At 49.4% G+C, this 17,934-nt stretch overlaps 1 protein-coding gene across 2 annotated transcripts in view; it reads left to right on the top strand.

Moving 5' to 3' along the window:
- The first annotated feature begins 15,230 nt into the window (after nt 1-15,230).
- The window catches only part of SMARCD3 (SWI/SNF related, matrix associated, actin dependent regulator of chromatin, subfamily d, member 3), a 38,198-nt gene continuing 35,494 nt past the window's right edge, over nt 15,231-17,934 (top strand). For both annotated transcript variants that reach the window (XM_054655346.2, XM_016945944.4), the window contains exons 1-2: nt 15,231-15,338; nt 17,160-17,297. Coding sequence is in view for 1 of the 2 variants with exons in the window: in XM_016945944.4 (XP_016801433.1) it covers nt 17,259-17,297 (39 nt within the window). In the remaining variant the exon portion in view is untranslated. The remainder of the gene's footprint in view (nt 15,339-17,159; nt 17,298-17,934) is intronic.

The raw sequence follows: 17,934 nt of genomic DNA, 5'->3' as shown, positions 1-17,934 counted from the left end.
GGCTTCTCGTGCTGCCGAATCCATAGGTGTCAAAGGGGGTCACCGTACTGCTCAGGTACCCAGTTACCAAGGGGAATTGGCTGCTGCTGTGGAATAGGGGTAAAGAGAGTTCTATCTGGACCAGAGCACTTACTGGGGTGACTCATAGTTCTTCCTGTCCAATAGTGATGGTCAGTGGCCACAGTGGTAACCCCATAAAGATAGGGCTGCTAAGGGCCGGGCACGGTGACTCACGCCTGTAATCCCAGCACTTTGGGAAGCCGAGGCGGGTGGATCACGAGATCAGGAGATCAAGACTATCCTGGCTAACATGGCAAAACCCCGTCTCTACTAAAAATACAAAAAATTAGCCAGGCATGGTGGTGGGTGCCTGTAGTCCCAGCTATTCAGGAGGCTGAGGCAGGAGAATGGCGTGAACCCAGGAGGCAGAGCTTGCAGTGAGCCAAGATCGCACCACTGCCCTCCAGCCCGGGCGACAGAGTGAGACTCCGTATAAAAAAAAAAAGACAGGGCTACTAAGAACTTGTATCTTGTGGGGATGAAGATTTGGGTCAGCCAAGGAGGTAAAATCAGAGCAGCAGAGATGTTGCTTCCACCAGTGGGTGGAAGAAGGAAGCCAAAAGGATCAACATCAACTTAGGTCTTGTGACCAGCAAGATAGAGCTTTTTTTTCCCTTCCCTTTTTTTCCTGTTACTTTATATGAAGAGCAGCGTTGGTCGCTAACATTATTGCTTTGGCTCCTATTGGGAGTATGATTGAACTGAAATCACCAATAATCCAGTGGCTGATGGGACTTTGTGTTTCCCCTGGGTGGGGGTCATGGGATTTATTCCTCTAAGCAAGGGACAGAAATGCTTTTTGTCCCTCCTGATCCATTCTCTATCCTTCTCCTGCTTCATTTATGCCCAAGCAAGCTGACCTCTACAGACTGCATTACCCCAGCTCTCTTATCTTCTGGCTTCTGGTTGGATTTGCCAATGCAGGCCCCAGCAGGAGACTGGAGGTGTGGAGGAAAGGTGAGTCATGGGATTTATCCTGATTTTGGCAGTGGCTGCATGTCCCCGTAGTTCCTATGACACACACCCTCTTCCATGGTCTCAACTCCAACATGGTTCTGATAGCACAGCCCTGCTCCTCGCCCCTTGGTCTCCCTTTGGTGCTGGGGTCTGGGTGCCTTACCATCATCGTCGGTTCCCTTAGCCCTGCCCACCTCTTGTTAAGGGGCCCTTCATTACTGCTCTTTAACTAAACCCTCTTTCTGTGCCACATCCTTCCTACCAGGAGTCTGACTGGTCCTGGGACCTTTAAGAATTCAGCTTTGCCGAAGCACAAAGTTCAAGGTGGGAAGAAATGGTAAGAAACGAAGTGTATAGGGCAGGCGCAGTGGCTCACGCCTATAACCCCAGCATTTTGGGAGTCCGAGGTGGGTGGATCACGAGGTCAGGAGATCCAGACCATCCTGGCTAACACACGGTGAAACCCCATCTCTACTAAAAATACAAAAACAAAATTAGCCAGGCATGGTGGTGGGCACCTGTAGTCCCAGCTACTCAGGAGGCTGAGGCAGGAGAATGGCGTGAACCCGGGAGGTGGAGCTTGCAGTGAGCTGAGATTGCGCCACTGCACTCCAGCCTGGGTGACAGAGCGAGACCCCATAAAAAAAGAAAGAAAGAAAGAAAGAAAGAAAGAAAGAAAGAAAGAAAGAAAGAAAGAAAGAAAGAAAGAAAGGAAGAGAGAAGGAAAGAAAGAAAGAAAGAAAAGGAAAAAGAAAGAAAGAAAGAAAGAAAGAAAGAAGAAAGAAAAGAAAGAAAGGAAGGAAGTGTATAGGGAGAGTGGTCAATTATAAGAAGCTTTGGATGCTGTGATAACGTCAGCTACAAGGCATCGGGCAAGTTACCTAACCTCCCTTACCCTCAGTGTCATCACCTATGGAATAAGGGCAATCATCAGACATGCCTTTTGGAGTGCCTATGAGGATCAACGTAGAGAACACACATAAAGCACTCAACACAGTGACGGCCACAGCCAGGGATCGACAAATCTGAGCTGATTATTGTTAGGGATGGTGGCTCACGGCAAGATTTTAAGCAAGGAAGTGATCAGGGCCAATTTAGTAGTTCAAGAAGTTACACTGGAGGAAATGTAGAGAAGCGGTGAGGTTTGTCAGAGGCCACATGAAGTGCAGCAAGACTAGAGGCAGGAATACCAGTAAGGAGACTACTGCACCAGTCTTAGCAAAATAATAACAAATAAAATACAATTATGAGAATCACCCCAATAAGGAATTAAACTAAAAAAGAGGAAGACATGGAATACAAGAAACAAGAGTTCTGACGCAACACCTGGGGCCTATAGATAGTTGTGTTTTGCTGAAGCATTGAATGTGAGGCTGCCCTTCCCCCAGTTCCACCTTCCATTGACTGAGATCCAGGCAGAACCCTCCTACATCTCTCTCTCTGCCACCTCCCCCGTCTTAATTCCTGATCATTTGGCTTTTTATTTATTTATTTTATTTATTTATTTATTTATTTTTGAGACAGAGTCTCACTCTGTTGCCCAGGCTGGAGTGCAGAGTCATGATCCTGGCTCACTGCAACCTCCGCCTCCCAGGTTCAAATGATTCTCCTGCCTCAGCCTCCCGAGTAGTTGGGATTATAGGCACACACCACCACACCCAGCTAATTTTTGTATTTTTAGTAGAGACAGGGTTTCATCATGCTAGCCAGGCTGGTCTTGAACTCCTGATCTCAAGTGATCTGCCCTCCTCAGCCTCCCAAAGTGCTGGGATTACAGACATGAGCCACCACACCTGGCCAATTCCCGATAATTTGAATGTCCATGTAGAGGATCCTTCCAGGACCCCAGCCTCTCAGTTCCTACCCTCCTCTCCTCCAATGAGCCTGCCCTTTATTCTCCCTTCGCATCTCATCTCCCTAGCCTTACCCTAGACCTCATCATTACCAATGACTGCAGCCTTTCCACACCTAAATAACCATTCCACACCTGCTCTTCTCCTCAAACCTCCAAAATCTCCTCCCCTCTCCTCACGCTCAGTTGATAATTTTGCTTCCTATTTCACTGAGGAAATAGCCATCAGAAGAGAACTTCCACATGCTCCCACAACTATGCCTCACACCTGCCTGTTTGGTGCCCATATAAAATTCCTTCCCCACGTTCTCTGCAAAGTCATCCCCAGAGACCCTGATTTCATGGGTCTGAGGTGTACTAATGGCGATTTTTTTTACAACTTGATTTTTTTCTCCAGGTGATTCTAACATACATCCAAAGTTGAAAACTGCTGCTATAGATGAATGACTCCTGCTTTGTCTCAGGCTTACTCAAGAAAACTGCCCCAACTGTTGTCTTCTCCCTCCCCCAGCATCATCAATGTTTCCCTCTACTGGCTCATTCCCATCAGCTCACAAACATGCTGTAAATTTCCCCACTTTAAAGAAACCTTTGCAACCCCATTTCTCCCTCCAACTCCTCTTCACAATAAAACTGCCCTAAAGGGCTGTCTCTAGTTGCTGTCTATAATTCCTCTTCTCCCCTTCTGGCTTTGTCCTACAGACCCATCAAAACTTTCACCAAGGTCAACAAATGACCTCCTCATTGCTACAGGCAACAGCCAAGTCTCAGTCTTCAACTTACTTGGCCACCAGCAACACGTGACATGGTTGATCACTCTTCTCCCTAGAATGCTTCCTCTAGAGTTGGTTTCTAAGATGCCACATTCTTCTTGTGGGTCCTTCTCAGCCTCCTTTCCTGGCTTTTCCCTGTATCTGACCTGTTAGTGTTGGAATGCCCTAGGACTCAGGCTTTGGGCCTCTTCTCTTTAAATGTTCATTCCCTTGGTGAGCTCAACCAGTCTCATGGTATAAACTACCAGCTAAATGTTGACTCCTAAAAGTGTATTTCCAGCTTAAGCTCCAGCCTCCTACATCCAAGTGCCAGCTTGACATCTCTTTTGGATGTCCAATAAGCATCTCAAACTTATCCTCCCAACCTTCCTCATGTGAGTAACAGCAGCCCCATGCTTCCAGCTGGGATCAGGCCACATCTTTAGGGCCATCCTACCTTCTGTCTTTCTTTCATACCTATGGGCAATCTGAGAGCAAATCCCACTGGCTCTACTTTGAAAATATACTCAGAATCGAACCTTTTATTCAAAACATACTCAGAATCCAGTCCATCTTATTCAAACCAGCCATTGCCTCCTACCTGAATGGTGGCACTGTCCTCCTAACTGGTCTCCCTGCCTTGAGTTAAGGGCCATAGACTGTGTCCCTCACAGTCTATGCTCAGTATGGCAGCAGACTGGCCCACTTACATGAATATCAGATCATGTCTATCCTTGCTCAAAATGCTACAGTGGCTTCCCATCTGATTCAGAGTGAAGGACAAAGTCTTTTTTTTTTTTTGAGACGGAGTCTTGCTCTGTCGCCCAGGCTGGAGTGCAGTGGCGCGATCTCGGCTCACTGCAAGCTCCACCTCCCAGGTTCATGCCATTCTCCTGCCTCAGCCTCCCCAGCAGCTGGGACTACAGGCGCATGCTACCACGCTGGGCTAATTTTTTGTATATTTAGTAGAGACAGGGTTTCACCGTGTTAGCCAGGATGGTCTCGATCTCCTGATCTTGTGATCCACCCGCCTCGGCCTCCCAAAGTGCTGGGATTAGAGGCGTGAGCCACCACGCCCAGCCAGGACAAAGTCTTTAAATACCCGCAGAAAGCCCTGTACAACCCATCCTCTTCACTGCCCCCTACACATCGAGGCCATTATCTCTCCGACCTCACAGTCCATCAGCCACATTGCTGTTCCTCTAACAGACCCTGAAAATCAAGGGACGTTGTACTTCGTTCCCCTTCAGCTCCCATCCTTCAATTAAACTTTTTATTTGGGGATAATTATAGATTGACATGCATTTGTAAGAAATAATGCAGAGATGTGTATTTTTTGTCCAGTGTCCCCAGTGGTAACATCTTGCAAAACTATAGCACGATATCACAAGGAGGAGAGTTGTGTTGGTTTCCTGTAGCTGCTGTAACAAATTACCACAAACTGGGTGGCTGAAAACAAGATAAATCTATGCTCTCATAGTTCTGGAGATCAGAAGCTCGAAGTCAAGGTATAGGCAGGGCTGTGCTTCCTCTGGAGACTCCAAAGGGAATCCGTTCCTTGCCTCTTCTAGCATCTGGCAGCTGATCTAATCCATCTTTCTGTGCTCTGCCTTCCCATCACCTTTTCCTGTGGGTCAGTGTGTGTGTGTGTGTGTGTGTGTGCGTGTGTGTGTGTGTGTGTGTGTGAGAGAGAGAGAGAGAGAGAGAAATCCCTAACAACACTGGTGATGCCATTTAGGGCCCACCCAGATAATCCAGGATAATCTCCTCTCCAGATCCTCAAGTTAATTATATCTGCAAAGACCTTTTTTCCAGATAAAGTAACATTTAGATGTTCTGGGCACTAGGATGTGGACATATTTTTGGGAGCCATTATCAGCCTGGCACAAGAGTGAAGATTCCGGCCGGACGTTTCCAGTCTAAGAGAGCTCCTTAGACTGCCCTCTCATAGCCACACCCAGTTCCCTCCCACCCTGTCCCCTCCTTAACTCCTGGCAAGCCTTAATCCGGTCTCCATCTCTCTAATTTTGCCATTTTAAGAGTGTTATATAAATGGAATGATTGAGTATGTAACATTTTGAGATTGGCTTTTTTTCACTCAAAATGGCTTTTTCACACTTTCAGTTAACTCAAAAAATTGAAATAATTTTTAAATAATTTGGAGGTTCCCCTGTGTAGCTGTGTTTTGTTTCTTTTTATTACTTAGTAGTATGCCGTGGTATGAGTGTGCAACAGTTTATTTTGGCTATTAGGAATAAAGCTGCTCTGAACATTGGTATGTAGATTTTTGGGGGAACATGAGTTTTCCTTTTTCTGGGATAAATGCCCAAGAGTGCAATTGCTGGGTTAAGTGCATGTTTGGTTTTATAAGAAACTGCCTAACTGTTTTCCAGAGTGCTGTACCAATTTGCATTCCCACCAGCAATGTATGAGTGATTCAGTTTCTCCACATCCTCGCCAGCGTTTGCTGTTGTTACTGGTTTCTATTTTAGCCATTCTGAGAGGTGTGTAGTGTAACAGCTGCTGATGTTGAACATCTTTTCAAAGGCTTATTTGCCATCTGTAGGTCCTGTTTGGTGAAGGTCTATATGTGTTTTTTGCTCATTTTCTAATTGAGTTATCTGATTTTTTTCTAACCTCTGAGATTTAAAACTTCTTTATAGTCTAAATACTAGTTATTTGTCGATAAGTAGCTGATACATATTTTCTCCTATTTGTGACTTTTATTTTCATCCTCTGTCACAGAGCAAAAGTCTTCACAAAACACAGGTTTTTTTTTATGAAATCCAATTTATCAGTTTTTCCTTTTATGGATTGGCCGTTTAGTGTCAAGTCTAAGAATTCTTCACTTGGCCCTTAGCCCAAGATCCCAAAGATTTTCTCTTATATTTTTTCTAAAAGTTTCATAGTTGGTTTTTTGTTTTAGTTCTTTTCTTTTCTTTTCTTTTTTTTTTTTTTTTTTTTTGCAACAGGCTCTCGTTCTGTTGCCCAGGCTGAAGTGCAGTGGCATGATCATAGCTCACTACAGCCTTGAACTCCTGGGCTCAAGGGATCCTTCCACCTCAGACTCCCAAGCAGCTAGGACCACAGGTGCATGCCATGACCCCTGGCCAATTTTTTCTTAGAGATGTGGTCTTGCTCTGCTGCCCAGGCTGGTCTCAAATTCCTTAGCCTCCTGAAGTGCTGGGATTATAGGCGTGAGCCACCATGCTTGCCCTACAAGTTTTATAGCTTAATCTTCTACATTTGTGTCTGTGATCCATTTTGAGTTAATTTTTGTATAAGATGTGAAGGTTAGGTGTGAAGGTTAGGTGGAGTTTGTTTTTTTTTTTTTTTTTTGCTTTTGGATGTCTGGCTGTTTCAACACCATTTATCGAAAGGCTATCTTTCCTCTATTGAATTACTCTGAACCTTTGTCAAAAGTCAGTTGGGCTTATTTGCATGGGTCTATTTCTGGGTTCTCTCTTCTGTTCCATTGATCTGTGTGTCCATCCCTTTGCTAATGCCACATTTGTCTTATTACTGTAGCTATATAATAAGACTTAACATGGTGTAGAGTGATTCCTCCCACTTTATTCTTCTGTTTTTAAAATATCTTGGGATTTTTAGTTCCTTTGCTTTCCATGTAAATTTTAAAATAATATTCTCTTTATCCACAAAAACTCTTGCAGGGATTTTGATAGGAATTGAATTAAACCTGTATATCAATTTTGGGAGAGTTGACATCTTTACTATGTTGAATTTTCCAATCCATCAACTTGCTATGTCTCTCCATTTATTTAGGTTTTCCTGGACTTCTGTTACCAATGTTGTGTAGTTTTCAGCATGCAAGTGCTGTACGTGTTTTGTTAGATTTGCACTAAGTATTTCCACTTTATTAGACAATTGTCAATTATAGTGTATTTTCAATTTTAGTATCTACTTGGTCATTGTTAGTATACAGAAGTATAATTATAATAATTTTGTATCCTTTATCCTTTTATTTTATTTTTATTTTTATTTATTTATTTACTTTTTTGGAGACAGAGTCTCGCTCTGTCACCCAGGCTGGAGTTCAGGGACATGATCTCGGCTCACTGCAACCTCCGCCTCCCAGTTTCAAGTGATTCTAGTACCTCAGTCTCCCGAGTGGCTGGGATTACAGGCGTGAGCCACTACGCCCAGCTAAGTTTTGTATTTTTAGTAGAAACGGGGTTTCATCATATTGGCCAGGTTGGTCTCAAACTTCCAACCTCCGATGATCCTCCCGCCTCAGCCCCCCAAAGTGCTGGGATTGTAGGTGTGAACCACCGTGTTTGGACTCCCTTATCCTTTTATATCTTGTGGTCTTGCTGAACCTATTTATTAGTCCTAAGAGGTTTTTTGTAGTCTTATTGGTGTTTTCTGTGTAGACAATCATGTCATCTGCAAATAGGGACACTTTTATTTCTTCTCTATTATCTCTGTGACTTTTATTTCCTTCTCTTGCCTTGCACTGGCTAGAACTTCCAGCAGCATGTTGAAGAAGCATGGTGAAAGTAGACATCCTTGCCTTTCCTCGATTTTAGGGAGAAAGCATTCAGTCTTTCACTTGTCAACCTAGATAATAAACAGAGAGGGAGACTCGCTGAAATAAAATGATATTTATTTGGGAATAGAGCACTGCAATGGGAATATGCACGCAATAGCAAATTATGTGCATATTCAGGGAAACAAAGGAAGCCTAAGGTTTTTTGTTTTTGTTTTTGTTTTTGTTTTCAGACGGAGTCTCGCTCTGTCACCCAGGCTGGAGTGCAGTGGCGTGATCTCGGCTAACTGCAAGCTCCACCTCCCGGGTTCTCGCCATTCTCCTGCCTCAGCCTCCCAAGTAGCTGGGATTACAGGCACCTGCCACCATGCCAGGCTAATTTTTTATATTTTTAGTAGAGACGGGGTTTCACCGTGTTAGCCAGGATGGTCTTGACCTCCTGACCTCGTGATCCACCTGCCTCGGCCTCCCAAAGTGCTGGGATTATAGGCGTGAGCCACTGCGCCCGCAAGACTAAGGTTTTTAAAGGAAAAATGAAGAGAATTAACATAATTGTTTTGAGATAATTATCCTTGGCTATAAAAATCAATAACAAGGGTGGCCCCAATTTGAGATTGGACAGGCAGTTGGCAAGTGGAAGTCCTCACAGAAGTATTTGTGTGTGTGTAAGGTTACAATGGGCTTTGTGCAAGGTTGTGGTTTTTGCAGTCTTTTGTGATAGTTCTTGTTATCAGGCATTGTGGGTGAGAATTCTCCCTTAGTGGCCTTACCTGGCTCTGTTTGTCAGGGTTTTTAACACACATGACTCCATTTTGATTCTGATAATTTTCACACACCAGTAAGTATGATATTAGCTCAAAGTGTTTTGTAGATGCCCTTTATCATGATGAGGAAGTTTCCCTCTTTTCCTATTTTTCTGAGAGTTTTTTTTTAACATAAAGAGTTGCTGAATTTTGTTGAATGCTTTTCCTGCATTGCTCAATGTGGTGTGATTTTCCTTCTTCTATCTGTTAATACGGCAGATTACATTGGTTGATTTTTGAATATTGAACCAGCCTTGCATGACTGGAATGAACACCTCACATATTTTTCTTGGCTGTTACCTATTTCTCCCATTTGATTATAAGTTCTGACTGGGCAGAAACTTTTTCTCATTTTGTTCAGTGCTGTATTCCAGTGCCTACAACAATGCTGGGCATATAGTGAGGACTCAATACTTATTTGCTAAATAAATAAATGAACAGAAGAGAGGTGAACAGAATCCCCAAGGCTGTGGTGAAGGGAGACTCCAGGATGACAGCTGTGGGCAGCCAGTCTGATGGGAGATGATGATTGTGGAGGAGGCTGTGCCTATATGGCGGCAGAAGGTTTATGGAAATCTCTGTACTTTCTGCTTAATTTTGCTGTAAATCTAAAACTGCTCTGAAAAATAAAGTCTATTTAAAAAAAAAAAAAAAGCTGATCATTAACTCCAGGGAAAACAAAAGGGATCCAGGAAAAAAAATACTCATAGTTTACTATCTGGCTCAGCCAGGGAGGGGAAGGTCCAGGTTGTGGGGCTGTAAGCTCATATGACTGGGGAGGGGACTATTTAAGAAAAGAAAAACACTAAATCAAAAATAAATCTGATTTAACCTCAGAGCAATTTCTGAACATTTTTTCTTATTTATTTATTTTTTTTTAGAAATAGGGTCTTGCTCTGTTGTCCAGCCTGGAGTACAGTGGCATGATCAAAGCTCACTGCAGTCTCGAACTCCTAGGCTCAAGAAAATTTTCTGGAATTTTTGACCTGATCTGTGGGGATATTTGAGGGACCATCAGGAATAGAGTGGGAGGTGCTGAAAGTCTTCCGGAAGCAGGCCCAAGAGCTCCAGGAGGTATGGCAGCCAGCCAGAGAGGTTAAGAGCTTTGCCTGCCGGTGCCCCATGGCCCAGGACAAGCCCACACCTCTGTGAGCATCTCAGAGCCTCCGCCTCAGGCATGCCCCTTGCTGGCCTTGTTTCCCACCCCAACACGCTGGTGGGTCCACAGGCACACTGCCCACTGTTCACACCCGTGACAGCAGCTCAGGCTGCTCCTCACAAGACAGGATCTCTCCTACCCTTCTTGCCTACCAGTAGTGACTCAACGGCCCCTCAACACTCAGCACCAAGGCTGCCTCTTCTGTGAAATGTCCCCACCCTCCAGCTCCCACTCCCTTCCCCAGAGGCTGCCAGTTGAGGGGGAAGAAGTCTGACACATGTGGATTTGAATCCCAGCTCTGCCACTTTCTGGTTATGTGGCCGCAAACATGTCACAGATCTCCCTGGGCTCTGTGTCCTGTCGTCTGTAAATGTGAATAATAATGTCCACCCTGCAGGGCCATTGGAAGATCAAACACTTGCCACAGAGCCCAACAGGTGGTGGGTGAATAAACACTCTTTCCATCCTTCTAGCATGTTTTCCCTTTTTTTCTTTTTCTTTGAGATGGAGTCTTACGCTGTCGCCCAGGCTGGAGTGCAGTGGCACATGGCTGACCGCAACCTCCACCTCCCGGATTCAAGCGATTGTCCTGCCTCAGCCTCCTGAGTGGCTGGGATTACAGGCATGTGCCACCATGCCCCACTAATTTTTGTATTTTTAGTAGAGGAAGGGTTTCGCCATGTTGGCCGGGCTGGTTTCAAACGCCTGACCTCGGGTGATCTGCCCGCCTCAGCCTCCCACAGTGCTGGGATTACAGGCATGAACCACTGAGCCCAGCCTTCACTTATTATTTTTTTTAAACTTGGTAGAATACACATAACATACAATTTACCATCTTCACTGTTTTAAGTGTACAGATCAGTGGCACTGAAGAAATTCACAGTGCTGTGCAGCCACCACTGCCATCCACCCACAGAATGCTCCTCATCCTGTGAAACTGAAGCTCGGTGTCCTCATTGCACTGTTACCCCCCCTCCCCCAGCCCCTGGCATGTCCCATTCTACTATCTCTCCTCTGGCATTTGGCCTGGCCTCTGTGATGGCACTAGCCCCTTCTAGCTGGTGTTGCCAGTTGTTTAGAAGTCTTAACTCCCCCGTAGGTCAAGCGGCATCTCATTCATCCTCACCCCTATTACTGAGGCACATGTTGATAATAGAGGTTCGAGAGGAAAATGCAAAATGAACGAGAGAATGAGCAGAGAGAGGGTCATGTGTGGGTTCATGGTTAAAGGCACATAGCTGTGCGTCTGATTTTATGTAGCAGGTGCTCAGAATATATTGAAAGTCTAAATGATGATACGAGTGGTTTTTGTAAATGTTTAGTTATTTTTTGAATAGGTGAAATATTTGAAATTCAAAAATGTACAAAAGAATACACAGTGGAAAGTCAGTCTTCCCCCAACCCAGTCCTCCAGCCTCACCGGAGGCAACCACTCTGCCCAGTTTCTTCTGCATTTTTCTGGAGGAGTGTACACACACCACATGTGCACACACTCACACGTGTGCATGCACATGTTCACACAGCACATGCTCACACACTCACATGTGGAAGCATGCTTTATGTACTGTTTGCACATCTTGCTTTTTCTCATTTGACAGATCTTTGGGATCCTTCTAAGATCAGTATATGGACAGTTTCCCCATTGTCTGATAGCACTCATTGAATGATAAATTTATCCTGTCACCGTTTACAGCTGTCACAGGATTTATGTCATCTGTCACCTGTTGATGACCATGCAGGCCATTTCTGAATTCTTGCTATACAAGCCGTGCTGCAGTGAGCAGCCTCAGACGCTCACGAATGACTGAATGACTGAATGCCTGAACGTGACCCCTAACCCTATAGCCCAGTCTAACCCCTGCCTGGTCTCCCTGGTCCCCAAAGCACCCCACCCTCCCAGGACTCCCACCTGCACCCACCACGGCTTGTGATCTTCCTCTTACTCCGTGCCAGGCACTGTGCTAGGCCCTAGAGTGTTCAGGCTGATGGGCCCCAGTCCTGTCCTCACAGAGGCACAGCTCAGAGGGAGAGATAAATGAGGAAAGAGATATTTAGAAATCAGGTTTGAGTGCTGGGATAGACCTGCCGCCCTAAATTTATGTCCCTCCCCTGACACCTGGGGAGGCACAGACTTATCCTTGATAACCTTATCCCCAGTCCAGGCTCTCAGGGCCAAGGAGGAGAAAGGGAGGCTGTGGGGTGTGGGGCCAGGGTCAGAGGGGACCGAATGCCCATCTGGCTGCTCTGCCCTGCACCACCCGGGCCAGGCCTGTCTGTCTGATGCTGCCTGTGCCCATCGACTCCCCACTGTGTCTTGGCTGCCTGCTCTCCTTCTGGGCCCGCTCTGCCAATCCCCATGACAGGACCCTGCCACCTCACTGCCCTCCTCACTTTTGAAACTAACTACCTGTCTCATTGGAAGGGTTTTTCCACCCTTATTCTGCGAAGTTAACAGCTGGTGACAGTGGGAGGGGAAGGCAGCATTAAGGCCATTCAGATGGTGGGGAGAGGGCAGACACTGCCTATACACAGGTTATCCTCGGCCCAAGGGAGTGAAGCCAGCGCTGACCTCCGGGCACCAGGGGCTGGGTCCCAGGAAGCCTTTCAAGCTGCACCAAAACCCACCATGCAGAAGCTCTCAGCCTCTCCCACTTCACTGGACAATGCTCTCCCCACTCAAAATACCCACCCCACCTCTCCCTTCCCTGCCACACCTGCTGTCCAAGCACTGCCTCCAGATTTGTTTCCTGGGGTTATAAGACGCTGCACCTCCAAAAACCCCTCGTTCAAAGGGAAGTGTCCCCAGGAAGGACAGCAGGGACTCCTCCTTACCATGGACTCAGGCCTCTTCATGAAAACGGGTAGAAGAATCGGTTTTGATGAAGGGCATTAAGTAAGCAAATGTGGTTAAAATGTCCATAGCGGGTCCTTTGAGTAGCCAGAGGTGTAAGAGTGCCTGGGGTAAGGTTCCTGAAGGTAGAAACACAGGTGCTGGGGGAAGGGGCGTGGGAAGGCTGAGAACGTCTTCCTTGGGCCAAGCCAGGGTCAGTTTCCTTCCTGTTTGATGTCAGCGTGTTTTAAAAGGGGAGTAAAAGCACAAATCATAACAGCCAGATGATGGAAGCATCCCAAGTGTCCCACAGTAAATGAATGGACAAACAACGGTGCAGTGGCTCCAGCCTGTAAACCCAGCACTTCGGGAGGCCGAGCTGGGTGGATCGCCTGAGCTCAAGAGTTCGAGACCAGACTGGGCAACATGGCGAAACCCCATCACTACAAAAAATACAAAAACTAGCCTGGTGTGGTGGTGTGCACCTGTAGTCCCACTACTTAGGAGGCTGAGGCTAGAGGATTGCTTTAGCCCAGGAGTCCGAGGCTGCAGTGAGCCTAGATCATGCCACTGCACTCCAGCATGGGCGACAGAGTAAGATCCCGTCTCTAATACAATAACAACAACAGGGGTGTATACACACAGTGGAATACATTTCGGCCTTAAAAAGGAAGAAAATCCTGACTCGTGTTACAATGTGGATGAACCTTGAAGACATTGTGTGAAGTAAAATAAGCCAGCCACAAAGGCATTATATGAGGTACATGGAGTAGTCAAATTTATAGACAGAAAGTAGAATGTGGTTGCCAGGGGACGGGAAGGGGGAAGGGGGAGTTGTTGTTAGATGGATACAGAGTTCCAGTTTGGGATGATGGAAAGAGTTCTGGAGACTGGTTGCGCAACAATGTGAAATACTTTACAAAACCTAACATACGCTGCAAAATGGCTAAGATGGTAAATTTTACATTATTTTATCACAATTAAAAATTTAAAACATGCCGGGTGCGGTGGTTTACGCCTGTAATCCCAGCACTTTGGGAGGTCGAGGCGGGCAGATCACCTGAGGTCAGGAGTTCGAGACCAGCCTAGCCAACATGGTGAAACCCCGTCTCTACTAAAAATACAAAAATTAGCCAGGCATGGTGGCAGGTGCCCGTAATCCCAGCTACTTGGGAGGCTGAGGCAAGAGAATCTCTTGAACCCAGGAGGCAGAGGTTGCAGTGAGCCGAGATCGCGCCATCGCATTCCAGCCTGGGGGACAAGAGCAAGACTTCATCTCAAAAAAAAAATTAAAAAAATAAAACAAATATTTTCAGATGAAGGAGGATAGGAAGATACCAGAAAGGGAAGGGGTGGAAAAGCTCTGTCTCTGCCTTGGGCCTGCCCATAACAGAGACAAAACCAGGCAGTGCAGAGCCCAGACCCCAAAATACTCCTAGTGTTGAGGGTGTGACCTGGCCTGGGGAGAGGCTGGATATCTGCGGGGGCAGAGGCGGGAACCTGAGGGAGAAGGACCTGACCTTGACCTCAGCCTCAGACCATGGGTCCCTGCTGCCTGCCTGCCTCCTACTGGGGGCCTGCCAGGCCCACCTGACCCCAAATGCTTGGCAGGCTCCCTGCCCGCTGGCTGCTTAGGGAGGTGCTCCCACTTCCCCCGCCGTTGCCTGAGCTCTCTAGGGCTCCTTCACTCTGCAGGTAAGCTGGGGTCCCCCTCTGTGCTGGGCACTGTGGTAGCTCAGCCGTGTGAGGCGGGGCCCTGGAAGAGCCCATGAGATGGCCAGAGCTGGGCTTGTCTGGCTGGAAGCTGGGAATAGGCTTCTCCAAGCTGCCAGATTTAAGTATTGAGTACATAAAAGGAGAAGATTGGCATTAGTGAGAACATCGCCCTGAGGCTTGATGGACCCAAAGCCTCCCAGGGTGTGTGCGTTTTGAGGGGGTGGGGGGTGCACATGGGTGTCCGGGACCTCGTCTAGGTAATGTCTGCAGCCACATAGGATGATCTGACTGAATCTGTGTGAGCACAACTGTTTGTGTGCCTGTGTGTGCGCGCCCACGTGCATGCGCGTGTGTGGTCCTAGTGTAGGTGATGTCTGCGGCCACACAGGATGCTGACTGCGTGTGTGACTCGTGGGCGTGCAGATGCAAGCACAGACCTACGACACATCTGTGTACAGGCTGAAGATCACAACGGGTCTGGCCAGGGCCCGCCGAGGGCCTCCGAGCTGGCGAGCACACCGACGGCTGGATGGGGCGACGCTTCCTGCTCCGGTCCCTAACTCATTATTAAGCTCCTCGCTCTTTGCAGACGCTCCCTGCGCCTCCCCCGCTCCGGGCTGCAGCGGCGCAGGCGCCGGGCCGAGCCGAGCGCCGAGCGGGGAGCGGGCGGCCGTGCTCCGGGCCGGGGTCCCGGGGGAGCAGGTGAGCGACCCGCGCCGCGCGGCCCCCACGGCCCTTGGCGAAGGCGCCTCCCGGCCGCGCTGCGCCGACGCCCCCGCCTTCCCTGCCTGGCAGTCTCTGCTTGCCTCTGTTGGCATCCTCCTCCTCCTCCTCCCCCCTGCCTGGCATCCCCCTCCTCCCCCTGCCTGGCATCCCTTCTCCTCCCTGCCTGGCATCCCTTCTCCCCCTGCCTGGCTTCCCCCTCCTCCCCCTGCCTGGCTTCCCTTCTCCCACTGCCAGGCATCCCCCCTCCTTCTCCTGCCTGGCACCTTCTCCTCACCTGGCACTTCCCCTCCTCCCTACCTGGCATCCCCTTCTCCCTTCCTGGCATCTTCCTCCCCTCCTCCTTTCCAGGTATCTCCCCCCACTCCTGACTCTTTCCGTCCCCCCGCCTGGCACCTCCCTCCACCCCCACCCCAACCTCGTACCTCTTCCTCCTACCCCTTCCTTGCACCTCTTCCCTGACTGGCAGACTCCCATTCAGCCCCTCTGTGACACCACCTCCTCCCCATCGCTGCCTGGCATCTTCCCCTCCTTCCCTCTCCAGTACCTTCCTATCCTCCCTCCACCTGCATCTCCCCTCCTTCCCTCGTCTGGCACCCTCCTGCCTGGCACCTTCCCCTCCTCCCCCTGTCTGGCACCACCTCCTCCCATTGCCTGTCACCTCCCCCCTGCCGAGCACTTTCTCAACCTGCTCCTGCCTGGCATGCTCTGCTTCCTACTCCCCCTGTCTGGCACCTTCCCTCCTTCCCCTGCCTGGCATCCTCTCCCTCCTTCCCCTACCTAGCACCTTCCCATCATTCCCCTGCCTGGCACCTTCTCTGTCTCCACTTGGCCACCGTCTTCCCTGGATACCCCTCTCCTATTCAGGTTGTCCCTCTGTCCCCCACCTTCCTGCAGGGCACCTCCCCCCACCCTGGACTGGTAGCCCCTCCCCTACCGCATCTTCCTCTCCTCATCCTCCCCTCCCACTCTGTCTCCCGGACCCCACCAGCTCTCCCATCCCCAGCACTCCCTGTCTCCAGCCGCCTCCTTCCTCATCCCCTTTCCTCCCAACCCTGCTCAGGATTGATCCATGGGCAGCAGCCCCTTTTGCTCACATGGCTTAACCAGACCCTGAGCCACTCCCAAGCCCCACCTCTGTCACCCACACCCCGCTCCTACAGCACTGCTCTCTTCTTAGCTCCCATGCCCCACCGTCTGCTCAGGGACTTCAGTTCATAAGTTGGGTCCTAACCCAACGAGCTGGAGGCCTTCCTGCTCTTCCAGCAAGGAAGGAAGCAGGGCAGGACAGGACAGAGCAGGTACTAGCAGGGACCAGGAGGGAGGCGCCTAGGCCAGCTGGTAGTCATGGAGCAGGCTGACTACCTGCCTGCCACCTCTGGAGTCCCTCCATGCCCCTGGGCTCCAGGGCCATCCCAGTTACCATCCTGACCTGCCCTCTGGCCTTTGCCTCCAATGCCCAGCTCTCTCCCTCCAACCATTGCCACACCCCCAAAACTGGCCTCTCCAGTCAGGGCTTGGGCTCTGCCTGGGGTCCCTGCTCTGTCTTTCAAGTTCTTTGTCCCGCAGGACCCTGGGGCCGGTCTCTGTCTGCTTCCCACACATACTGCTCCCACCTGCGCCCTGCCTTGTGCCACCCCAGCCCCAGCTGGCCCATGCTGGTTGCCTCCATCCTAGGCCCTTTTTCCTGCAGTGTCCTGGCTTCCTCAGACCTCCACTCCGGGGAGTTTGGCTTCTTCGCAGCTTCCCGAGGCCTCCTTGAATCTACTTTGGGGCTCAGGGTCTGACCTCTCCTTTCAGATCCTCAGAATGGCCCTTGGTGCTGCAGGCATGGTGGGCTCCGGGCCCAGGCACCGAGGGGGCACTGGATGACTCTCCAGGTGCAGGACCCTGCCGTCTATGACTCCAGGTCTTCAGCACCCACCCACCGTGGTACAGGTAGGTGCTTCCTCCCCTGCCAGCCCAGGAGCAGAAGCTCTGGGGCCCCATGGCGAGTCGGCCAGCCCTCGGCTCCTGCTCCCACCATATGGCCCCCTCCCGGCATTTCTGCCCCCAGCTGGACTCCTTAGTGCCCATGGCAGGGCCTCTCTGTCCCTCTCCCCACCCCTGCTGACACCTGTCATTAATGTCCTTCCCTCCATCCCACACTCCCTTTCCTGCGTGTCCTCTCACCTCCTGGTGTCCTTAGGTCCTGCCTCTCAAAGCCTTTCTGAGCCAGGGACAAGCTAGCCTGAAACCAAGTTTTGGGTTCATGTAAGCATGGTCTGGGCTCTGGCATGCTCTACTTCCTCCCCACCTAGACAGCCAGACAACACCCCATCTCCTCTCACTGCGTACATGAAAAAGCATGCACATACGTGCACATGCTCACATGCACACACACCACATGCTCTCTGCGAGCTGGAAGGAACCTGCTGATTCCTTGGCACAACTTGTGCTCAGAAACCTCTAAAAACCCTGCAGGGCCCCAGGCAGGGTTCCGCTTGTGGCAGGAGGGAGGTGGCAGCCGTCTACTGCACAGCCCGCAGTGGGAGCCAACCCTGCCCTGCCCCAGGCGGACCTCTAGCTCTGATGC

This window comes from Pan troglodytes, chromosome 6 (genome assembly GCF_028858775.2).
Source record: "Pan troglodytes isolate AG18354 chromosome 6, NHGRI_mPanTro3-v2.0_pri, whole genome shotgun sequence".
Lineage (NCBI taxonomy): Eukaryota > Metazoa > Chordata > Mammalia > Primates > Hominidae > Pan > Pan troglodytes.
This window is presented reverse-complemented; position numbering and strand designations above follow the sequence as displayed.